Genomic DNA, 26,495 nt, shown 5'->3' with positions numbered 1-26,495 from the left:
TTTCTCCTCGTGAGACAGAAGTAAGTTTATAGACTGATAATGCTAAAATTCTGGGTTTAATTTCATACAACAGATGCAGTAAGCAGCCCAATGTGGCTTTGTTCTAAAACAAACAAACATTATACTTAATCTGGAACAAAGCATGTATTGTTAATATGATACAAAATTTAAAATAATGAAAGTTAAAAAACTAAACTGTTTTCATAAATCCCACACCAATACACTTCAACAAAATTAGAAACAATAATAAATTAACTTTTAACATTAAGTGAAATTATTACCAATAGCGACTTTTCTTAAGATGTAACTAGGTTCAGTCAAAGATGATTCTTAGAGGAAATATAAAGCTCAATTTCCTGCTGCAACGTGATGTGTCCTCATTGCATTGTTGTTTGCAGGGACAGTCATCCACAAATATTTGTTCAGTGAGTTTTGCTGTTGTTGCTTGAATACTTTCTTCAGTTTCTTTCCATGCTCCAGATATCCTTGTCTTTTTGGAACTCAGTTAATTTCAGTATGAGTTGGAATCACAGAAAGAAGTAACAATTCAGAACACACTACAAACACACAGACATTTGCTGTAACTGCTGTTGAAAGTTTTGCCATCTGTCCATACAAAGGAAAACTACTGGTAGCGTCAATGCAAATCTGAGGTATCAATAAGAAGTCATTCAAGTCATAGTGATAAATTCTGTAAAATGTAGCTTTGGGCAAGGATATAGGTCTGCATGCTTGCATCTGTTTACTTTATTTACACTTTTAGAGGTAAAATAATTTATTTTATACACAAGAGGCCATTAATAACAGAAGGGAATACCAGTTCCGATATGATAACTTAATTATCTTTTCATGCAAAATAAATTTCTTGATTAATACTACCCTCTATTGGCAGAAATATTTAATGCTTGCTATTTGTCTTCCACATCCCCCTTCTGCATATCCATATGCAAATGATCATGCAACAGCCCTCCAACAGTAGGAATATGACACAACCCCTGTTGGAAATAGTGCATTTGCACTCATTACGCCTTTCTAGATTGGTAGTAGTATTATACAGACATGCTGGCTTTTGCTTGTGAATTATTTGATGTTTTCTGGAACCTTTTTGGCTAGTGTATAGTGGATCCTATTCTGTGGCAAATGCTGCCTGACAAGGTATACTTTTTTTTAACATCTGTACTGTCCATCCTGTGACTATGCTAAATGTCAGTTACATTGTAGTCCTTCCTACCATGGACTTGATGCATAATTCCAGATGTTATCAGGTGTTGTTTGTGTGTCTTTGTTCTATTGACATCAATGCCTAGATAATTATATTGCAGGATAAAGGTATGTGCACTTTAGAGATTGGGTGCTCCTTAGTACTGCTAGCAGTTCTCTCTAGTAGTTTTTCACATCATAAGTATGTTCATACCAGACCATACATCTGTGCAGAACAGAGATATCTGTTTGTCTCTAATGATCCTCAGCATTTAGCCTCTTCCTATTCTGGCTGTGATGTAAATTCCAGATACCATGAGGTTTTATTTGAATGTGTCTGTTGGCATGGTAACTTTTCTTTTCAAAATAGGGAATCACAGTCACCCATTGCACTTTCTCAGATCTAAGATTCCCCAGGGTATTTTTCCTTTCTTTCTTCTGATGAAATGCAGGAGTCCTTACCATTCACCAGTTCCTAGCTGCTGGGATGGTGGATCATGGAGGCCTGTCCTCCTGAGTGATAAATCATATTACTCAGGTGAGAGTAGGGTGGTAGCATTCTGCAAGTGTCGATGATGTATAGCACTTGCTATTACAGACCTGCTATTCAATTCCAGATGCTATCAGTTTTTGGTTTTAACACTTTGCTGTATTACTGTCTATATATCTGACAAAATGCTTTTTCCTACCATAGTGTTCTTCCTTCATACTATCCTCCAGAGGTACACATCCAGTGGATACAATGCTGGACTGGAAGTACCATACTCATTGCTGCTAAATTTTATGCCAGAGATGTCATCCAGCCAGAGCTTTCCACCTTATTACTGTCCACTGAATGTTTGCTCCCAATATATCTGGCATTGGTTATAGCTGGATACGATACGTTTTCCCACTTGTGCACAGCTGTGTATCCTCCTCCTATTGCAGACTGAAAGTACCATACTCATTGCAGCTAGGTTGTATACCAGAAATGTTATCCCACCAGAGTTTCCACCTTTCTGCTATCCACTGGATGTTGGTTCCTGGTGGATCTGGTGTTGGTTGTATTGAAGGTGCATGTAAGTGGAGACAGATTTTGGTATAGAAGCTGACATCACTTTGCATTTCAAGGTGAAGAGGTGGGTGATCCTCTACCTACCATGGATTTGATGTACCATTCGATATACTACATGGTGTTGGATAAGGTCAGACTATACCTACAGTCTGTTGTGCTCTAGCCACTTCATATACAGGGGTCCCATTAATCATTCATACATATTCTGGAATTCCTTCATGTTTTTCTGCCTTTTATGTTCACAAAATAATTATAAAAGACTGAAAAGTATACCTGGATCAGATGTGGCATGGTTTCCCACTGAGGTGTGATGTTGTTTTTTTGTTTCCTAGCAAGTTACGATAATTACAATTATGCTACAGAAAGTCCTTTACAACTTGTATTACTGTAGTTTTTTCTCTTACTGCTGTAGACTAAATGTAAACATGGGTTTTAATGTTATTTATGTTTTTTCTAACTTTGTTTTGTTTTATCTTAATTTTCTTTTATGAATTTTACTAAATTTACTTTAATTTTAACTTTTTACTGGATGTTTGGTACAGATAGCCAAGCTGCTTTGTGCCATAAAACACCAAACCAACCAACTTTTTATTTCCACACTTCCTGGTTCTCTTTGGGCACTTCCTAAAGGGGAACATTTTTTCACCAGCCTTCCATCAGTTTAATATGGAATTATAGCTATTTTGTGAGAGGAAGTAAGATATTGTATTGAAAGTTAACATTTTTCTCCACTGGAAATGTATTTCCAATAGGTAATACATTTCTCATCTCACATTTCCAACCCAGCCTCCCTACTTCTGGTGATATATGGTGTAGGCCTTCTGTCCAACCTCTAAATGATCAACAAGTGCAAATGTAAAATGGGTGCTGGTTATGATATGGGTTGTACCACCTTTTCTGTTGGTGGAATATTTTTGCACGTAGATTATGGTGAGCGTTAAAAATTTGCACCAATAGAAGGTAATATTAATAGAAAAAAAGCTATTTTGTGAGAGGAAATATCTATCAACAATACATTTCAGTGGAGAAAAATGCTAACTTCTGTGTTATTCCATGTGTGTACCTCTTTTCAAGGAAAGGGTCGTACTTTCTACCGTTTATTCCTCATGACAATTCCTATGCTGCTTCCCTTCCTCCTGGTCTCTGTTTGCTGCCCTAGGCAGCTGCCAAGTTTGCTCACCCCTTACACCATTTCTAGATGTACTCTAGTTCCAAAACCACAGTTATATAGAAATAGTTGTGCCATCTTCTCTTTCAAATAAGTGATTCTGACCCAAGCTTCAATATAATTTATAATGGTTTAAAAAGAAGATAGCAAATGCTAAGAAAAACTTGCAGTTTCAATGAGCCTGTTTATAGTTGTCTTTGATGCTATGAATTAAATAGTTCTGTTGTAAATAGTTCTGTTGCTATAAACTTTCAATTTAAAACAAAAACAAACAGAAATCAATCTAATTTTACAGTTATGAAAACCAAAATTAACTTGGAATATTTTAAATTTTGGCTTAGTTAATCAGTAAATGGTTGTACATTACCTGATACATGAGTATTTCAAACTGTGGATAAGTCAATCATCAAAAAAGAACATCTTTTCTCCTTTCAGCTGGTTGACTATCTAAATAATGGAGCCATTATGGTACAGGTGTGGGGGAAACAAAAAGTTCGAAACTCAGTTGTCCATAAAGCCGAAGGAAAAAATACTAAACAGATGTTTCAGGCTGATCTACTGAATCATGCTAACAAATTGGCTAATGGTTTTAGGATGAATGGCAGAGTATGTTAACTTCATTTAAAATAAAACAGAGAAAAATACTTGTTAAGAAATTTTAAAAATTATTTAATTTAAAATATTAATTTATTTATTTTAGTTGAGTCCTGAATTATCAAAGTAGGGGTTGATACCATTGAATTACTGTTTAAACTTGTTCATTTGAATGTTTTGTAAGTGTATTTATGCAATTCAGTTGAAAATCTAAGTATGTTAACTGTGTTGAAAGCTTAAGTTCACTTAAATAAATAAATATATATGTATTTAAATTAAGGGTAATATTTTATTTTATTTTGTAGTCCAATATCACGATAGTCAATAGATATACAGTAACTTTTTTCTATGACTTGTGATTTTCAATAAGTCTAAGCTTTGTTTAAGTACTTTTCTTTTTATATTAATTTCTTTATATTAACTTTGTTTCAGCACAAATTTTATAGTTAGGTTACTAATAGACACATTCTACAAATTAGCTGAACTGTTCATCCAATTAAGAAACCAATGGACCATGATGAAAATTTCATAAACTTTTAAAGGGGCAAAAAGGAGCTTATTGACCCATCAAGGATGTCCTTTCCAGTTTCCAACTATAAATGCCCTTACTATTCAAGTATTCATCCTATATTTTCTTGAACTTGGTTAAATTTTTTGCCTCCATGATCCTTGAAGGCAGCTCATTTCAACAGCCAAACACCCTATTTGAAAAGTAATATTAACTAAACTGCAGATGACTTCGACACTGCTAAAATTTGAATTTTTGAGTCCTTATTTGCTATTTTCACTATTAAACACCAAACAAGTTGATGGATTTATATAATCTTAAGCATACCAATCAAATTCTCTCTGAAGCTTTTCCTTTCCACAGAAAACAAGTTTAGAGATTTTAGTTTCTCCTCATAGGACAATCTCACCATTCCAGGTATTATCATAGTAGGTCTTCTCTGAACCTTCTTCACTAATTTAATATCCAGTTGAGGAAGGGAGCCCAAACCTGTACACAATACTTTAAATGAGGTCTTACAAGTAATTTATACAGTGAAACAATAATAGCTCTTGCCTTGCATTCAATATTTCTATAGATGCTACCTTAAAAATCCAATCCTATTAGCTGTATTGCTAGCTATAATACACTATTTTAGATTACTTAAGTGATTTTTTCTGTCACAATGATAAAATATTTTCTTCAACCACAATATTTAATATATTTTCATTTAAACTGTAACAATAATTTGAATTGTGGAACCTGCATGCATCACCTTACATTTTGAATAATTAAATATCATCTGCCATGTATTAGTCCAATACATCAAGTGATCTAAATTTCCCTTTAGTCTTCAGCACCTTTGATACAATTAGCCCTCCAGTCTTAATGTCATCTGCAAACTTCCAAATTTAATTAATCTTTCCAGAGTCAATATCATTAATAAAAAAATCAAACAAGCAGCAGAGAACCCAACATAGAGCCCTGAGACACACTGCTTGTAATTGTGATCCAGTTAGAACTAACTCCATTTACTACTACTACTCTGCTTTCTAACCCCCAGCCAATCTTCTATCCAATTTAATAACATTTTCTTCACATCTGCTGAATTATTTTTTGTAACAAGTCTTTTATGAGGCATCTTATCAAATGATTTCTGAAAATCAAGGTAAAGCAAACCTACAATATTTCCTTCATCAACTGTTGCAGTAACATCCTCAAAGAATGCCAGAAGCTTTTTTAAACAAGACTTTTCCTCAGTAAAACCATACTGAACCTTTGACACTATATCAAATTGCTTTAAATGACTGTACAATGTATCTTTAATCACTCTCTCCAAAACCTTTTCAACTACTGATGTAAGACAAACTGACTTATAATTGTCGGGACAATGTTTATCACCTCCTTTAAATATTGGACTAACATCACGCAACTTTCAGTCTTCCGATATTCTTCCGCGACTCAGTGACATATATAAAATATTACCTTGTGGTTTACACACAAAATTAAACTAAAACTATAGAATAAAAGTTGTATGGTCCAGGACATGTATAAATTTTGAGGTTTCCTAATTTTTCTCTTACATTTTCAGGACTTAAAATGATATATTTTACACCAGCTAACTTTGTGAAGTAATTAATGGTCACAAATATGGAAGTTATTTTGTTCCAGTATCTGGGACTGGAGTTGGGATATCCAAAGCAGAGAAAAACAGCAATTTTTTGCTGGAGCTTATCCAGCTTAGGCATACTTTTTCTCTGGGTGGCACACATCATACAGTGGTCACACTATTGTTGAATGTGACTAGAAGAACTACTGTTAAATGTCAGTGCAAGTACAAGTAATATCTTATTGTCTCTAGGTATTGTGTAATGCAAAGTCTGGAGAATTTCATGCCTTCATGCTAGTAATAACAGACTGAGAATCACTGGCTGATAAAAATTATACTGTTTAACTTTTGTACTTTTCTAACTGCTTTTACAAGTACCATAGGTTACGTGCATTCACAATATGTTCCTCAGTCTGAGCAACATGTGTTTTCTTTCCTGCATGACAAGGAGAGATATGTGTCTTTAAATTGCACTTTCCAAAGTTTCTGAAGTGTTAATCATGGCATCCATCCACTAATAGAATCTCCTACTCTTTGATTCATTTCCCACATGGTGTTTTTGAAAAGGCAGGATTTGTCCATCTGGAAAGACAATTCATAGGCATTTTCATGTTGTGAGCCTCTGATAATTTATGACTAAATCACCACTGTTATTCAGAATTCTGTTACTCTTTAGGGGTTTTTAAACTTCATCAGCCACTTCAGTAATACAAGGTCCACTCAAACAGTGAACTTTCTACAATACAAGTAGTACTGAAAGTAATTTACAAAGCTATTAGCTCCAAATAGTTCTTTCTTTGTCATACAGTATCTGCATTTCAGAGCCTTGAGTGTATAACTAGTGTACATGATTAAAATTTCTACTCCACCTTATAATGCCAGTAACACTGCTCTCATTATGCTATAACTGGTGTCATGGTCTAACAGAAACTCACAATTTTGGTGTGGATATACTGACACCAGGGTACTAGATATACAAAGGGTTATTATTTAGTGATTTAATATTTAATTGTCCCCAGCTGGGACAGTGGCAAGTCTTTAGATTTACAATGCTAAAAGCCTGATGTGGCTTTGCTATAAGAAAGGCACACACAAAAACACACATAATATTTAATTATTATTTAGTGTCATAACAATAGTGTTAAAGGTTAATTATTTTACAAGCAATAGTTATCACAACTGTTGTTAGTAACTCTGTAAAAGTTATTTATTGTTTATGTGGTTCAATTGTTGTACTAAGCTTTTTGAAGCTTTTAAGTTGTTTCTTTATCTGTAATATTGTTGTTACTAGATAGCCAAATACTTCTAGATTTTTCTGCTGTGTGTTATAAAAACATGCAGTGAATTTAGATTGCTTGTAAGTTTATCCATAACAGGTAATTTCTAAAGTGAGTTTCACAAATGGTATTGCTGTTGTTGTTTTTGAATTTCATGCAAAGCTACACAAGGGATATCTGTGCTAGCCATCCCTAATTTAGCAGTGTAAGACTAGAGGGAAGGCAGCTAGTTATTACCACCCACTGCCAACTTTTGGGCTACTCTTTTACCAACAAATAGTGAGATTGACCATTACATCATAATGTCCCCAAGGCTGAAAGGGTGAGCATATTTGGTGTGATGGGGATTTGAACCTTCGACCCTTAGATTATGAGTTGAGTGCCTTAACCACCTGGCCAATGTGAGCCACTTGTATTGCACTAACAGATATAGAAGAGAATAATTTATCTTGTCAAAGGGTATTCAAAGTTAACTGAACCATCTCTCTGAACTCCTGACAAAAAAATACAATTACTTAAATCTCTGGATACAACTGTGATAACCAAGTTTTGTACAAGTGTTTGACTTGTTTTTAATATATTCTTTTAAAACAAATTGATTGTGTGCTGCCCATTTATTGGTGACATTTATCACCAACAAGTCCAGACACTTACTATATAGAATCCCTGCCCACACAGAAACCTGACATTTGATGAGCCAATCAAGATTATAGAATGGTAAACGGCAGTAGTAGAAGATGTGAACAATGGTGGAAGTAGGTCTATATATGCACAACTGTAGTGATGATGGAAATAGTTTAGACATAATAATCATGCTATAATAAACATGTCTAATGATATTTATAAAGGGATAGAAAAATTGAGTGACTTAGGCTATGAGACAGTGAGCTGTAATAGTTTGTTATACAACACAGGACCCAGAGAAACATAGAAAAGTATAGACAGAGAAGAGAGAAAAAATGACTAAAAAGAGAAAAAGGAGATACTGGAAGTAGAGAGAATAAAAATACAAATAGAGAAAGAAAAGAGAAAAAGAGAAACAGGAAATTGAGATCAAACTTACCCAACAGAAAGAAGAAAAACCCAAGAATGACAACGTGGTCAGGATGAGACAACCCCAACTACCAAATTTGATGACCAGAAAGACAACTTGGATGCTTTCCTGGAGAGATATGAAAGATTTTCCCAAAGACAAAGCTGGAAGAAAGGCAAATGAGCAGTCTATCTCAGCCAATATCCCACATGAAATGGCCTACAGGTGTATGTAGGCATGATGTCAAAAGCTGCCATGGACTTTTACAAGTTAAAAATGGCTTTCTTCAGAGAAGTCAAAACCTTGTGCTGGAGGAACTGTATTTTAGTTTGTGGTACAGGTGGACTGATATGGCCAAGTGTGACAATAGTGTCGAGGAACTGGCAGGTCTACTAATACTTGAATGGTTTACGATCACATTCTCATCTTACATGTCACAGTTACTAAAGGAGAGAGCACCAAAAGACATGGATGAGATGATCAAACTGACAGAATGGTATATGGAAGTTCATGGAGGGAGTATAACTGGCAAGTCCAAGAATAACCATTTAAAGTTGAAAACACAAGTGGCTGGCCAGTAACAGGATACTACCATAGGTGACAAGAACTTAACCCTAGTGCACCAGAGAAGCCAGTTCAGTGGTTGTTGAACATGTGTCGTTTGTACTTCTTGATGATGAGAAAGCCACTTGAAATAAAAATGTATCTCAGAATGGCTGATATGTATATTAAAACTTTTATTACCTTCATTCTATTGACAAAACCTCCTAGAGATAGAGCATACTACTACATTCACATCTACTTTATTTTATAGAATGAAGCTAGTGTCAACTGGCCTGAGTAGTGATTTTGCTCTGAACACCTGATATACTACAAGATATACCAACGTTATAACAACTTCAGTTTTAACCAGAAACTCCATCTTTTGCCCTAGTACTTCATCAGGCATATACCAAGACCTACAACTACCACACATATTTGGTGTAACCTGTTTGTTACACATTCCTAAATCAATGGCCAAGTTTGTCTTGGATATCTTTAGTTTCCTAGAGCTGTTAAAGCAGTAGCCACTGCATGTTGTAGGCTTTCCTGCACATGTTGCACCATCAGCTGTTTGCCAAGTCATGGGTTACTCACATTCTTTACTCCTCCCTTCTAGGATAAATTCCTTGTGGAGACATCTGTAGTACAGAGTACAATATATAAACCATGAGAGAACTGGAATAGCCCTGCCTCTTTACTGTTTACCTGTATGGTTGTATCACAGTAGTAGGACGTGTGGATGGCTGCTTGATCGTTAGGTAGGACAGTCTATCTGAGGATACGTCATTCTAGATCTCTTCATGTTTGATGAGGCTTACCACTGCCCCATGATTCAATTACTTTATTATTCAGTGCCTGCCATTTTATCAGCTGATGATAAGATAGCTCCATTTGGTGGATGTTGTCCGTCAACAGTTTCCATAACTCTCTCCAATGTTTTTGGGTGGCTGCAACCTTTAGGTATAAATTGAATGACCAATAAAGGATGGTGTTTTTCACATCTTTGTACAAAGTGCAGTATTGCAATAACATCTTACCATCCAAGAAAGAACAGGTATTGTCCCCTCATGAATAACCAAAGAACAAAGGCAGTTAGAATGAAATAATCTTAACAGCTTTTATTACTTTATTATGTGAAACCTGTACATGTACTATGTAAATGATAATTTGGAATAAGTGTCACACAACAATAGAAATGCATGTTACGTTCATATATCATGCACATATGGTGCTATGCATATGACAGCTGTTATATATGTATTATAGTTGTGCCATGTAGTTTGTTTGAAACTGAAACTGTGACAAACATTGTATATGTAATACTGTGTTATTGAAGTTATTTTGAAACGTTGTTACTTCAAACATTATTCATTAGTTTGTAACAGAATATGCATCCTTTAACTTATAACAGAATATGCATTCTTTAACTTATAACAGAATATGCATATTTTTTATAATGGTGTTGAAGTCAAATTTTGTGTGGCATGAAAATATAACTTATATATACAGTGGTGTGGGAAGGAGTTGCAAAGTTGGGCGTTTGGTCAAATGTGCAGACTTTACAGTGAAATATTGAAAGTACATGGAGCTGCTAAAAGTAACTCCCATGCTCCCAAAAGTATCTCAGTCTGGAGGAGTCTGGGACATATTCCATAGAAAATGAAAGTAATAATATAATTTATATGGAAAAGTTGGTGTGCTACAATGCCTCCAGTCCAACACCACTGTACTCATAACAATATCTTGTGCATTTTTCGATATCCTTCAGTTGTGAAAGAATAAAATATAATTATACATTATTGTGTTACTTATATAAGTATAAATTTTCTTGTGAAGGTTCAAAGGTGAAGTAAATAGTAAAATAAATATGAAATAATATTTTCTCAATGAATGAACTATTTTTCAGACAGTAGATCCCGATAAACAAAGTATTATTGTGGAGCTACTCCTGATGAAAAAACAACAAAGTAGACAACAACAACGACTGGTAAGTTTTCTGAAACTTAAATAGAACTCAGTTTATAAACTTCTGTATACAGAGACTAAAAATACAGTACTCAATATATTGGTAACTTGTAACACAATAATGTTTATAGATAGTTAAACTAAATAGTTATCTAGAAATGTTTTACTGTATTAATGAGTGCCAAAAAAAAAGTATGAAATTATATATAGTTTGCTATAACCCTAAACAAGCCAAAACAAAGTCTTGACCTCCATTTGCCCATTTCATATAAGAAATAATAATTAATTAATCAAGCCCACAATGTCCCATAGATAGCCTGTGTATCTACACTGCAGTGTGGATCCTACTTCTGCAGTCACTTCCAAAACCTAGAATACATTCTATGCTCTACAGTATAGTCTATATCTTGAGATTCCTTCAATTGGTGCAGCATTTTTTAGTTTTTTATCATTGTTTTAGTTTATTTTTGGTTATAGCAAACATCAGTCATGAATTCACTGTTTATAATGCAGTCCTTCCTGTTGATTTTGTTTTATTATACTTAACTATTAGCGTTAATATTTTCTTGAGTTTTACAATTATTTGTTTAGAAAATTAGACTGGTATAAAAAGGTCCTTTGTTAAGCTAATGTAAAGAGAATAAACATTTAAACTAAAAGTACATGTCATTACTGAATGAATTGTTTTATAGAATTTTTAATTTATATGCTATTAATTTAATTATTTAGTGTAAGAATAATTATTTGAAGATAGGTTAAACACTTCAATACACCATGATTTTACTTTAGATAATTTTATCTGAACTTTTAACAGCATTTAATGAGAATTGTAGGTGTTAACCAAAAAGCAGCACTTCTTGATTGTCGTGACTGCTTTGATATTTTAAAAAAATGTCTTAAAAGTACTGTCTTGTACACTTTCAGGAAAATTTCAAAAACCTTATCACTGTGGCAGAAAAACAAAATCAAAGATCTGTTCCTGTTTACTTAATCAAAGACCTTTTGTCTGCAAGCACACCTGAAGCTGCTGAGCCAATTTTAGCCCAGCTGTCATCAGGTAATCCAGCCACTCTTTAATAAATATCACAGCCAGAGGTCAAATAAAGTTTCTACTTCTATATGAACAGTTGTCCAGAGTGGATTAAACCAGGATAGTATTTCATCACTCTTGTGGCATTCTTATAACAGTTACAAGACTATCAAAATGTCATTCAGATTTATTCCTTACTAGAGAGAAGGTTTATCCAGAAACACGTATCAGGTGCCAAATAGTTAATTCAGATATGAATTTATTTTGAGGGGATTATGACATCCATCAAGTGTGTGAAAATGGTAGCTGTGAACGTGATGTACATTCTTACAAATAAATAAATAATTGGTGTGGTGTTTTGTATTAAACATTTACTTGTCTATATATGTTGAATAGTTCATCTTGGTATTAAGGATTTTACCTGGAGAAGCTGTATATATGTGGTATTATCAGACAAAACTGAGATAAGTATGGAGACTCAGTCAAGATATTAAGTATGAAGTAATGTTAAGCATGTGAAACTTACATAGAAAGAGAGATTTGAAATAAATACTATAATGTTATGAGGAGACAGAAATGCATGGCATTTTCATATACTAGATATACATAAAATTATGTTCATTCAAATAACTTTTAATTTGGTTTGAAACATTTCAAACTGGTATTAATATGAGTTGTTCATTTTATTACTATTATCTTTTCTGGGGAAGCTATGTGGCTGAACAGTGAAACTAATACTGAAATATCAGTAGCTTGATATAATATCACTACATTATTTAGAAAATCTGTATACATTAACAGTGACATTCGTAATAGTATTTTCTCTTAAGGTAGTATTTACTTATATTGAAGTTATGTGATGTATTTATCTAAAAGACAAGTATCAACAAAATTTTGTCTATAATTGTAACTTAGAGAATCTTATCAGAAACTAAACTGATATCTAAATGTTAAAATTGCTTAATTTTACTATTATGTTACACAGACTGAGCATGCTCGGCTGTTTTAGTTACATAGAACACTATTATTTTGTTTGCTAATGTAACTAATTGCTAATGTAAACGTTTATTAGTAAATGATACATAATATATTTATCAGGCTGTTGCATATGAAATGTCAGATTTTCATGTGCAAATTGAAACTTGATTTCTAGTAGCTAAAAGAGAAGCATCATCATAAATATGACACTGCTTGACCTCATGTATTGCTGCCCAAAAAATCATCATAAATATGACACTGCTTGACCTCATGTATTGCTGCCCAAAAAATCATCATAAATATGACAATGCTTGACCTCATGTATTGCTGCCCAAAAACTAAATGAACTTCATTATGAAACTTTACCTCATCTTTCATATTCACCAGATCTTTTCCTTACAGAATATATTTTTTAATCATTTGGACATTTTTTAAAGGGAAAAACGTTTGCAAACCACAGGTCAAATGAAAGTGCCTTTCAAGACTTCATTGCATCAAAGAATGTCCAGTTCTTTAAAGATGACAAGTATAAACTTAAATGTGCACAAATACTTATTATAACTTATCTATGTATTAAATTTTCTGATGATTTATTTGATCTGTTATATCAATATAGCAATTATCTCGTATCTTTATGGAATATTGCAGATGATGAATATGGTGATAACAATCGTGTCAGCAGTTCTTCAGCCTGCATTCTTCTGTAGTGTGTGTACAAGAAAGTCAATTAAACAATTATACTGGTCAACTTGGAATAGTTTTTACCATCCATCCACATTTACTACTACAGAAGATATCCAACCACTTCCATAAATCATGGAATTGTTAAGTGTAAAAGAAATCATTTGAATTGTGTTTTTTAAGGTATGTTGTAAAAAATTCAGTAATGATCTATTGGATCTGCTGTTATTCTGTTATTTTTTTCTTAATTATAAGAATAATTTTAATTTGTATTCAAATAGAGTAAATGAACTCTAAAAAGAATTATTATTGAAACATGGAATTTTTAAAGTGTTATTTAATTACTTTCATTTTTACCATATTCTTGAGGATTTTATGTTAGGTTTAAGATTTCATTTAATTCAAATGCTAAACAATAGAATAATTGAGAGATAAACTGCTGACTCAGCAAATATTGTAGGTTGATTATACTTACAGATTGTGTGCTATGAATTTTTCTGTAGAGTTATGGCTGATAGCTTTTGTGAAATGAAAACTGTCATACTAAAGCTGTCTAATATAGAATCCCTTTTATCTCCATCCAAATCATCATTGAGTTACCTTGAATTCAATTACATTATTAATAGAGAATTCTAGAGCCAAAGCTTTCACAAGTAATCATTAGATTGGTGTCATTTAGTAGATTTTTAGTCATCAGAGCAACCTTGATAGAATGGTTATTTGATATGCTCTTCCTTCTGGTGAAAATTTAATACACTAAGATGAAAAAATATCAATTACATTATTAATAGAGAATTCTAGAGCCAAAGCTTTCACAAGTAATCATTAGATTGGTGTCATTTAGTAGATTTTTAGTCATCAGAGCAACCTTGACAGAATGGTTATTTGATATGCTCTTCCTTCTGGTGAAAATTTAATACACTAAAATGAAAAAATATAAATATAAAATATACGTACAGATAGAAAAGGCAGACATTATGTAAACTATTAGACCTTCTGAGGCATTTGTACATCTACAAGAAGTACATTTGCAAAAAAATCAACAGTAGTCAGAGTCTGTTTACATGTATATTATAGAAAGATGCAACCTTAATTAGAAGAAGCTTCATACTGTCTACATTGCAGTATTGGTTACAATTTAATTAAAATGTCACTATTAGATTATTTATTAAAATTAGTGTAGTTCATAGGACTGAAATAATGTTCAGTTTATGTTAAATAAATACATTCATTCTAATCTGTTTGTGACATAGATGTTGATAAGATATATATATATATATATGTTGTATCATTGACATATATACATGACATTTTGAGTGCCTTCATTCAAAGGATGATTGAGACACATCCTAAAAGTGCTCTTATATTTAATTTTTGAGTATTAGTATACTAAACAAAAAGTTGAATGAATGATTCTCCTGTGGATTTAATTATTAGTTAAATAGAATGGAAAACAGTTTATAAAGAATAAGAGAATGGTTTCTTTGTTCTGCATTAAAATATGATAAGAATTTTAGAAAATAATTGATGGGGGGATAGGTTATTAAAGAAAGAAATTATAATACTTTGAAAGCAGAAAGTACATGTATGGTATTTTTCATAATTTATATGACATGAAAGACGGATGATTTTGTTAAAAATTTAAAAAGGTGTTAAGTCATAGATATTTAAGTTGTTAAAACTTTACCAGGTAAAAGCAGATAACTTAGTTATAGCATATGTTATATGTGCATAAATACACACAGTTACACCAATATAGTTGATGTTGATTTTATTAACTTTAATATTTCTGTTGATATGTCACATTATTTATTAAGGTTACACTTGAAAAGGAAATCTAATATATTTATTTATAGAAAATTACTGGATAATATTTAAAATATAGCTGATTTATTTAAATTTTAAACATGATCTAAAAATGTTAACTATTAATACAAGACAGTTTACAAAGTTTATTCTCAACAAATTAAATGTGTATGAAACATAACTTTCGTGCAGTACATTAACTTATAACTAATGTGATGCAAAAAAGTTGTATCTTAAAACTTTCATCCTCAACAGGTTATTTTTTGTCACTCTAATATTTTTTAGCTCTATCTTATAACTACAGGGTTTGCAGTATTCTAATTAAGTGTATAAAAATGGTGTAAAAAGAATAAAAATAAAAGTTTGATTGATAAAAAATCACATGTAACATTTCAGCATCTTTTTGGGTTTAAAGAAACAGGTGAATTTGATACAAGATTTCTTGCTTGAGTTAAGACAAACTGAAATTTCTGATTAGCAACAAATCTTTAGGAATAGAATGTTGCTGTCTTAGCTACCTTTGCTATTATAATTTATTGCTCGTTCATCTGTTACACTGAATACTTTAATTACAATGAAAATGAATTGTTTGTTTGTAATTAAGTACAAAGCTACACAATGGACTATCTGTGCTCTGCCCACCACGGGTATCAAAACCTAAATTCTAGCATTGTAAGTCCACAGACATATTGCTGTGCCACAGGGGGACAAAATGAATTCTTGTATCTCAAATGGCTGGTATGTGTATTAACACTTTTACTGATAAGGAGAGAACAACATTTCGACCTTCCTAGGTTAAGATGACCTAGGAAGGTCAAAAAGTTGTTCTCTCCTTGTCAGTAAGAGTGTTAATACCCATACCAGCCATTCTAAGATACATTTTTATTTTGAATGGGTTTCTCGTCATCAAAAAAATGAATTCTTTCTCTTTTTTTTTTTGTAATTTTATCATTATTTTATTTGTTATTAGTGTAAATCGACAACAGAACTTTATACATTTGCTTAAAATAGCTGTTTTATATTGTAGGTGATATATTTAATAGTAGAACTAGCAGCAATGTTTTTGGTGTAAAATTTATTTTGATCTTTTGTTGAGGTATAATGTTAATGAATAAACTATAAAACAATATCCTCTTGCACCAACTCTCATAAATGCAAGTGAGCAGTAGTGAACTGCTACGCTTGTCAAAGTCTGGGCTGTGATATGACTAAATTGATATTCAGGTATGTTTATACAATGCATGCAAAAATAATTTGTAATCTATATAGTACATCTAGTTTCATAAAAACTTAATATTGTAAACTTAAATATTTACCTCAACTCTGTGAAGAGAAATTTTGGATGACATTGTTTTAGTTCGTAAGTTTTGTTTCTAACTGTCAGATAAATACATTTTATTAATATGGAAATCAGTCATTGAACACTAAACACAGGATTACCATCTTTTTATGTTTAACATCATTTTTAATGATTTATATATTCATGTAATATATCACTTTATTACGTATGCATTTCACATGAGTTTATCTGTAAATTAAAAAAAATGACTGTTTCAAAAACTAAATTCTTCTGACAAAGTTAAAAACACAATAAGTACATATTGAGACAGCTTTATTCATATTGTATATTCCTGCATGTATCATTTACGCTAAATCTTTTACAAAACGTCTTGCAAATTCTGTTTGTAACATTTGAGCCTAAAGCAAATTATTTTATTATTATTATTATCTATAAATTATCTACAGTAAGTTTTCTATACATTAAACTTTTCTAGTACATTTTACTGCAACTCCAGCCAGTATGTATGTGCCAGGAAAATAAAGAAAATATACAAATATGTTTTCTTTGTTAACAGACTTACATTATTAAATACCTGAGGTAACATTGAAATAAACTATCAAGGACATTTAAAACATTCAGCCTACAGTATTTTCAGGCAGGAAGTAACAACTGTACAAAAGTTATTTGGCTCTTTTATATCAGGTGCATGAAAGCCAATTTACTAAACAACTTCTAATACATGAGGTTATTTCTCGTACATTTCTGTGACAGACTACCTAACCAAAATCCTGTCAGTGCATCTTTAGCTGTATGTTGACAAGACAGATTCAGTCTTATGGTGATAAACTTAATATAGGTTGTGGTGTTTTTGGATGAGTGGAGTTATATATTCAGGAAGTATATTTACTAGTCCAAATGAGCAACATTTATGTATGGAAGTGTTAATATCATGTTTTGAAGCAGAAAACATAGCACTGGTACTAATTAGGGATTTTCTGACAGTGATTGATTCAGCATTGGTACTGTGTGGTGTCTTAAGAGTCAAAACATGTAACTGAAAGCTTGTAACTTAAATATTTTACTAAATGAAGCAATAGCATATGATCTTTGATAAGAATGAATTACACCACTAGTGAAAATGTCCCCAGTAACTAGAATTGTAGCTGATCACTTTGTTATATTTCAGAAGGAAAAACATTTGAAAATATTTTTTTCTCAAAGTTATTTAGCTACATTTTTTGCATGTTAACACACAATGATGTGTATGGTTTTGAAAACAACATTTCATTTCAAGTGCTATTGGAAAAATCAATATTCATAATTAATATTATTGCATTCATTAGCTGTCAGGTGTTAATCTTGTCTGACCATTCTTAAGACACCAGTGTATTTTAATTATAATAACACACATTTATTATATGGTCTATAATAATATTTTCTGAGGTATTTTCATTTTATGTGCTACAGAGGATGATTTGGTGGTGGTTAAATATAATGAGTGAAGGAAATGATTGTTTTTTTTTCAAATTAATTAATTTGTCACTTATATTAAATATTTTTATGTATATTATTTTTGAAATTTTATTTTCTGGTGTTTTACATAATATTAAATTTTTCATTTAAATTAGTGTGTTGTCTCTATTTTTCCATCTTTTTTCTTCTACAGTTTAACTACAGATTTATAGAGTATGTCATACACATTATAACACAGCCAATAATGAATATTGAATAAGTACTTTATCGCATAGCCTGTTCACCTAAAAATACCTTAATTAAATTGTTTGTAGAAAATTTACAAAAATACAATAAAAATTAATGGTAAAAAATACCAAATCTAAGTCGTTGGTCTTGCTTGCACATAACTGTAAGAGCATCTAGAAGTATTCATTCTCCTTACACATTGGAAATAAAACTAAAGTGATCATACTGTCTAGAAGTGGATTGCTAATTAGTCAAAGTTGTTGGAAGCAATCATCTACATCAAAAACTAAGCAACCAGCATTTTTTACACCTATTTCAACAAAGGTGTTCTGGTTTTCTATTAGTGAACTAAGCCATTACTCAAGTGGGCAGCTTTTCATGTATTTACACTACTCGACAATTATGTTAGGCAATAGTTATTAGGTTAACCATCTTGTAAACCTGTTTCAATCAACAGCTAAGTTATCAGTCCCATATCAACAACTTACATGATTAACTTTTGCAGGCATTTGGTACTTCAAACACAAAATACTGGATCTTTATAACAATGACATGTTTGCAAATATAAATTTTTTTTTGGAAGTGATATAGTGATCTGATGCAGATGGAACAAAAGAGACAAGACTCAATGTCAAGTTGAAATGAATGTAAACAATGTATATAAATAAAACTCAAGAAAGATTTGTTTTGATAGTTGTAAGAGTTGTATTGTGAGTAAAAGATAAAAAAAAAACTAAAAATAAACCAAAAATTACTGGTGTTAAATGACCAAATTGAACACTCAATCAGGAAGTTAAGATATTATGATAATTGAAAACAGGGACAATTAGCACTTCTTATACATGAATTATCATTATTTTTATAGTCAAACAAATCAAAAGATAATAATTGTTTTCTTACATTTGCCTCAACCAGCAGTTAATTATTAACTAAACCAATAGTCACAAATAATCTTTTACACAGCCATCTCCATATTTTTACAGTAGTCTCAGCTGTCAGACATTTTCGGTTTTTTTTTACATTATTTCATACATTTATAATCAGTAATAAACAATTTATTCGATTAATTAAATGCAAAAATATTTAAGCTACTTTGTTAGCAGAAAAGAGATATCTCTTTTATTACTTTTACCTCAAAAAAACTATAGTCAACTAGTCAGAGCCAGTTTAAAGTTCCTCTAACTGAAAAGTCAAGAATAAAGGTTAGCCAACTGAAGAGTTAGAGGGAGAAAAAAAGCAAAACTTAAAAGAAAAGAACACAAACTAAACATTAGACCTCAAGTATTTATAACCAAAAAATGACAGTTTGATAGGATTGAATAGAGAAAGGTACATGCATTAAGAGGGTATGGCACACTCTTATTTGTGGAAGGTTGTCGATGATGGGTTGCACACTGATATCAGTCAATTCCAACTGGGGGAAAATAAAAGGCTTCTAATGTGCATAACTTTTTTTGTAATAGAGGGCAACACTGACCGACAAATTCCTATTTATGTGAATGGAGGTAATGTACTGTATTGTAGTGGAAATAAGATGTCACTCCCACTCTGCTTACCACAGTAGTCATGTTTTTTTGTCAGGATTAATTTATTTGGCTGTACCTCTGTATCATCACTTACACCCAAGTGAAATAGTGGTACAGGTGCATGCACTAATGTATTTGCTTGATTTGAATTTCATGCAAAGCTATACGAGGGCTATCTTCACCAGCCATCCCTAATTTAGCAGTGTAAGGCTAGAGAGAATGCAGCTATTCATCAACACTACCTACAACTCTTGGACTGCTCTTTTACCAATAAATAGTGGGATTGACAATCACATAATAATACCCCAAAAGCTGAAAGAGTAAACATGTTTGGTGTGATGAGGATTCAAACCTGTGACCCTCAGATTGTGAGTCGAGTACCCTAACCACCTGGTTGTGGTTGGCCTCATTAATAGAAGTAATCCAGGATTGTGGGAAAACAAAATTCTTTTCTCACTTAAAGTGTGATATATACAATATATAAGGATTGTTTGTTTCCTCATTGAGTGCAGAAATCTTATTTGTTCTACAAACCAGTTTGTCTCCGAGCAAATAGAAGTTGATCAGAATGGAGTAGGCCTTAACATAATTATATACAAGAAATAGTTTATTTCTTGTCTTATGAGCATTTTAAGTCCTTCCTTTTGGTTGAAATTAATAGTTACTTATTGACAGAAATTTAAACCAGAAATGCTACTTTTTTTCAATACATCTTCATCAGATTTTGTAGATTTTCTTTTCATAATTTAATCCCAGTTCAACTAGCATTTCAATCATTAAGATCAATAAACAGAAACAATTTAATTTCTAGATATGATTTACTAAGGGAATAATTCATTTCAGACAACTATATAGTTTGAAAGCCACACAGTTTAATTAATTGTTGAATTTTCAATAAGAGCATTTAAACTGAAATATTCTATTTAAGAATTACATTTTATGGTCTACAGTGGCCTTTATATTTGAGTCAGTCTTTAGGTGTTTTAATATTGGAAGTTAGTCAATGTTTTAACTTATTTAATATTAATCTCTTGAAAACTGATCTTAAGAAGTCTTATTATTCTCACATAAAAGTTTCTCTCATATTTAGTTTAATACAGTGTTGACATAATAACTCAAAAACTATAGTCTTTTCTTCACTCTAGTTGCAAGTTTCTTCACTGTATGTCAACTCTGTACTGAAGAAGAAATGTTGAGTATAATTCTGAATTTAGTATGTGTATCCACATGAAATGTGGCTAGCTCTTAGTAATATGTACAAGTCTATTGCACACAAAACATCAGATGTTACAGAAATCTGTGTACTCAATATATGTCTATGAATTAACACCATCAGCACAAAGCAGGATTTGATAAGTTTTATTGCAAGGTGATGTTCATGTGTAGAATAAAAACATTACTGTCCATCATGTACTTTACATACTGCATTTCCATAGCTTTTAGAACCTAAAATCCACATCTACAGTTTTTTCATTATGATTGCAAGATTTTATCTAGTATTTGCCATCATCTACTATGAAGTTTCACTAAATCAGCAGTTTAGAGTTAAAATAAATAATCTGTAGGTATTACATTATATATATAATACAATTTGAATGGTACTCTGTAACAGGTCATGTCATATGTACTTTAACCCCTGCCTGTATACATTGGATTAACACAAAGAATATATATTTTAATTGTCCTTTTCTAGCTTGTATATGAACACAAAATAGAACAATATGTTTACAATTTTCAATAGTGGTTGTATTTATAGCAAAAACGTGTTGCTTAGTTAATCACACTTAAATAATACCTTTAATCAATTAGTTAGAAGATCATGATACATATATGTACACATACTCAATTCTGTGGAAAAACGTATTGCAAAAAGAAACATTTAATACACATTTTGCGATGTAAAACTTGAATGTTAAAAAACAAACACCTATAAACAAATTTTCATAAAAGCTAGAAACAATTTATTACTGGATAAAAGTCACATACACAATCACAGATGGCAGTGGTCTGTTGTGGTTGGCATTATCAGCAACCAGATATTCACAAAATCAATACAGTTTATAATATAAATGTAAAATAACATTATCTTTAATAAACATGCATTTATCAACTAATGGCTATAAACGTTTCTCCCAAAAGAAAAAAGACAGTTAAACAACATGTTTAAAAGAAGCATACAGGTCCTAGGTCAAGGCCAAATTGCTGGTTTCTCGACCCAACATCACGAAGAGCAATATCTACAATGGGTAACCTCTGTGGTTTATTGGTTTGATACTCTAATACTGTCTCTGACCACTTATTTGATCTGAACTGTAATTTGGAATAAGAAAAAAGCATTAGATTATGTTATGCTACATTAGTAAAATAATTTATTACTTTTAAGTTACAAATGAAAGAAAAACTATCAACTTTTTTAGGATTTCTTTTCAAAAAGATTAGTTTTTTATATGTGAGATTGTTTTTAATTAAGAACAGAGAGTTATCTGTGCTCTGCTCGCACAGGTATCAAAACCTGATTTCTAGTGTTGTTAAGTCTTTTGGCATACCATTGTGCTACTAGGGGGAGGTACATGTGGGAACAAAAATTTAGTTTCAAATAATATAATGCAATAAAATGTATACAGCATAGATACTACTTATTGTAAACTTATAAAGGGGTAATACTTTTCAAATTAAATATTTCTTTTTAAACATTTTTAAACACATTAAGTACATTCTGTCAGGAATACTTCAACTATCTATTTGCTGAGTAAATCATAAAAAAATTAACATGACAGATTATTTCATGACCTGTTTTCCTGTTATGTTTGTTCCCCTCATAGCTCAATGGCAAGTCTTAGACTTTATAATTCTAAAACATGGGTTTCAATACCTGCAGTGGGTATGGACAGATAACCCATTAGGTGGCTTTGTACTTAACAACTAACAAATAAACAAACTTTAGCCTAAAAAACTAAAGTACTTGAAGTTTGAGAAAAACAACATCATAAATTACCTCAGATTAAACTCTTCAACTCAAGCCTTAAATATCAGATTTATAACATAAGAGCCTATTGTTCATAATTCATTTATTCCTAAAAAAACTTTTAATAGACAAGTAAATATTTGTTTAGAAACTTTAAGTAAAATCTCATTTGAATCATTATAATATAGAGCAAAACTCGCTGGGCTAACGTATTTTAATATAATGTTAAGGTTAGAAATAATTAACTATAACTAAAGAAGGAAGCTGAAGTGGGGATCATTGGTTAGGTTAACAAAGAGATATGCTTTTATTGGTTGTGATTGTTTTCATAACTTCTTAATGAGTAATATGTTATTATTAGCTATATACAGGGTGTTTGGAAAGTCACTGTGCACTTATATATTTATTAACAGACAAAACTGTACAGTGACTTTCCAAACACCCTGTATTTGTAATATAATTTACTTATCAGTTAAAAGGCAGCAGGTTTTTGATCATATGTGTGTTGTAATTTGCCTACACAGTTCAGTTATGGAATTTTCATTTTTTTATCTATTTTTTTTACGTATTTCAGAGCAAAGCCTCATTGGGAAAACTATTTGGTCCACCCAATGTTGTAGCAAAGCCACATTGGGAAAACTATTTGGTCCACCCAATGTTGTAGCAAAGCCACATTGGGAAAACTATTTGGTCCACCCAATGTTGTAGCAAAGCCACATTGGGAAAACTATTTGGTCCACCCAATGTTGTAGCAAAGCCACATTGGGAAAACTATTTGGTCCACCCAATGTTGTAGCAAAGCCACATTGGGAAAACTATTTGGTCCACCCAATGTTGTAGCAAAGCCACATTGGGAAAACTATTTGGTCCACCCAATGTTGTAGCAAAGCCACATTGGGAAAACTATTTGGTCCACCCAATGTTGTAGCAAAGCCACATTGGGAAAACTATTTGGTCCACCCAATGTTGTAGCAAAGCCACATTGGGAAAACTATTTGGTCCACCCAATGTTGTAGCAAAGCCACATTGGGAAAACTATTTGGTCCACCCAATGTTGTAGCAAAGCCACATTGGGAAAACTATTTGGTCCACCCAATGTTGTAGCAAAGCCACATTGGGAAAACTATTTGGTCCACCCAATGTTGTAGCAAAGCCTCATTGGGAAAACTATTTGGTCCACCCAATGTTGTAGCAAAGCCACATTGGGAAAACTATTTGGTCCACCCAATGTTGTAGCAAAGCCACATTGGGAAAACTATTTGGTCCACCCAATGTTGTAGCAAAGCCTCATTGGGAAAACTATTTGGTCCACCCAATGTTGTAGCAAAGCCTCATTGGGAAAACTATTTGGTCCACCCAATGTTGTAGCAAAGCCTCATTGGGAAAACTATTTGGTCCACCCAATGTTGTAGCAAAGCCTCATTGGGAAAACTATTTGGTCCACCCAATGTTGTAGCAAAGCCTCATTGGGAAAACTATTTGGTCCACCCAATGTTGTAGCAAAGCCTCATTGGGAAAACTATTTGGTCCACCCAATGTTGTAGCAAAGCCTCATTGGGAAAACTATTTGGTCCACCCAATGTTGTAGCATTTTCTAAGTCTGTAAACGTATTGCTTTCCAAGCAGAGAAAATTTTCATTGCTACACTTGGTTTTTGTGGTCTGTTTTCAACCAAACAGTGTTCAGGATAAACCTGTCACACGTGGATAGTTACCTTATCTTTGACTTTCACGATTATAATTAAAGAAAATTTGAAGGTGTAATATTTTTATGTTTTATGTGTAGATATTTTATTTGAGCCAATTAGATGACAATCAATGAAGAAAATATTTTATTGAAATGATATAGGTATACTAAAACCATCTATATAAAAACAAACAACTAATTTAACATAGCAGAACATTATTTTGGTGCACCAATTGCTTACTTTTATTCCATATTGCTAAGACTAAGCAATAAGTATTCACCTTCTGAGTATAGAAATTGCTATAAGGATAGGCTTAATTGTTACTATGGTAATGCTAGAAGTATAAGAAATAAAATGGATGACTTTACAGCACTGGTAGGCATGGGGGATTTTGATATAATGGGAATACCTGAAACATTGTTAAATGTAGGAAAGTAGATGATTTTGATGACAGACATTTTTTTGAAATACAGGGTTACAAGCTATTTAATACGGATAGAGTACTAAAGATAGAGGGAAGGGGTGGCTTTATATGTAAAATGTGAGTTACATCTTGTTGAAGTTGAGAACATCAAAGATAATTGCAAGGAAATTTAATCCACTTAGGTGTGTACTGAAGAATATAAAGGGAAAATGCTTTTAGCGGGAATTTGTTACAGATAATGAAATGACACTGATGAAACTAGTGAGAAACTTTAATATGAAATTAAGATTTCAGCTGTTAATAAAGTCAAAATTGTGGGTCATTTTAATTTAAGGCATACAGAAATGCTACAGTCAAACCATAAGGGATAAAGGTTTTGGAAAATGTACAAAATAATTTCTATTACCAATTAGTCAAAGAACCTACTAGAAATAATGCTATTTAGGTTTATTGTTAACTTCAAAGGGGAACATCTGAGTGCAAGTGATTATTTCTCTGTTAGGTTTGATGATATTTTGGTTACAAATAACAAATTTTGAAGGGATGTGACAAGAATTATCTCTTGTGAATTAGGCAGCTAAGTGGTAGGGCAAATAGGATTTTAAGTAGTAAAAATAACCTGGTTGACTCACAAAGAGTATGAGAGATAAAATTATAGAAAAGCATCATAAATTTAAAAAAAAATTATTCATATGGTGGGAAAAAGACTTGTAGAGATTATAAAAGATCAAGAAAGTTGGTGAAACAGGAAATCAGAACATTTAAAAGGATGCATGAGAAAAGGTTGGCTAAAAATGTGAAAAATAGCAGTAAGGAATTCTTTAAAAATACTAAGGATAAATAAGATGTTATGATGAAGGTAAGACCCTTAAGGGATGATAAAGGAAGGCTTGATCTGATGATTATGAGATGGCTGGTGTATTAACTTTTGTTTTTTCTTTGGTTTTTGCAAACAAATATTTAAGCTGTATTCCATATAGATGGAAACAAGATTGAACAAGATGACTGCATTAATTCTGAGCTGATTAAGACGAAAACTGGAAAGTTTAAAGAGTAATAGACTTTTGGGGCTAAAAATATTTCCTTGAGGGTTTTGAAGGAGGTTAAATATTTGATACGTGTATCACTTGCTACTATATTTTGTCAGTCCTTAAAAAGTAGGCAAGTATCAGAGGGTTGAAAGTTAACTAATGTAAGTCCTCTTTTCAAGAGAGGTGAAAAAAATTATCTCAATAACTACAAACCCATTACTTTTACATCAATTGAGGGAGATGTTTTGGAATGTCTATTAAAAGATGCTTTGTAAAGTCACTTTACAAAGGTGATAACATTACTTGATAGTCAACATGGTTTCACTAGGGGAAATCTTGCTTACAAATCTTTTGACAGTCTTTAAAAGGATTATTTCTTATGTAGATAAGAGTAAGGCTACAGATTTTTTGTAGCCAGGTTTTCAGAAAGAATTTGACAATGTGCCACTTAAAA

General features: G+C 32.1%; 2 protein-coding genes across 6 annotated transcripts in view; one reads left to right on the top strand and one right to left on the bottom strand.

Annotated features, from left to right (window-relative positions):
* The window catches only part of LOC143255275 (kinesin-like protein KIF28), an 83,156-nt gene extending 64,832 nt beyond the window's left edge, over positions 1–18,324 (top strand). For 4 of the 5 annotated variants that reach the window (XM_076510695.1, XM_076510698.1, XM_076510699.1 and 1 more), the window contains exons 21-24: positions 3,858–4,028; positions 10,872–10,952; positions 11,855–11,987; positions 13,587–18,322. In XM_076510695.1, coding sequence (XP_076366810.1) covers positions 3,858–4,028; positions 10,872–10,952; positions 11,855–11,987; positions 13,587–13,645 — 444 coding nt within the window. In that variant the 3' untranslated portion in view covers positions 13,646–18,322. Of the gene's footprint in view, positions 1–3,857; positions 4,029–10,871; positions 10,953–11,854; positions 11,988–13,586 lie in introns of all 5 variants that reach the window. The other variant, XM_076510696.1, reaches the window with a different exon arrangement.
* A 3,548-nt stretch (positions 18,325–21,872) lies between these two features.
* LOC143255273 (uncharacterized) overlaps positions 21,873–26,495 on the bottom strand; it is a 99,803-nt gene continuing 95,180 nt past the window's right edge. The window contains exon 49 of the mRNA XM_076510694.1: positions 21,873–22,244. Within this exon, the coding sequence (XP_076366809.1) occupies positions 22,098–22,244 (147 nt within the window). The 3' untranslated portion in view covers positions 21,873–22,097. The remainder of the gene's footprint in view (positions 22,245–26,495) is intronic.

This window comes from Tachypleus tridentatus, chromosome 7 (assembly GCF_004210375.1).
Source record: "Tachypleus tridentatus isolate NWPU-2018 chromosome 7, ASM421037v1, whole genome shotgun sequence".
Classification (NCBI taxonomy): domain Eukaryota; kingdom Metazoa; phylum Arthropoda; class Merostomata; order Xiphosura; family Limulidae; genus Tachypleus; species Tachypleus tridentatus.
This window is presented reverse-complemented; position numbering and strand designations above follow the sequence as displayed.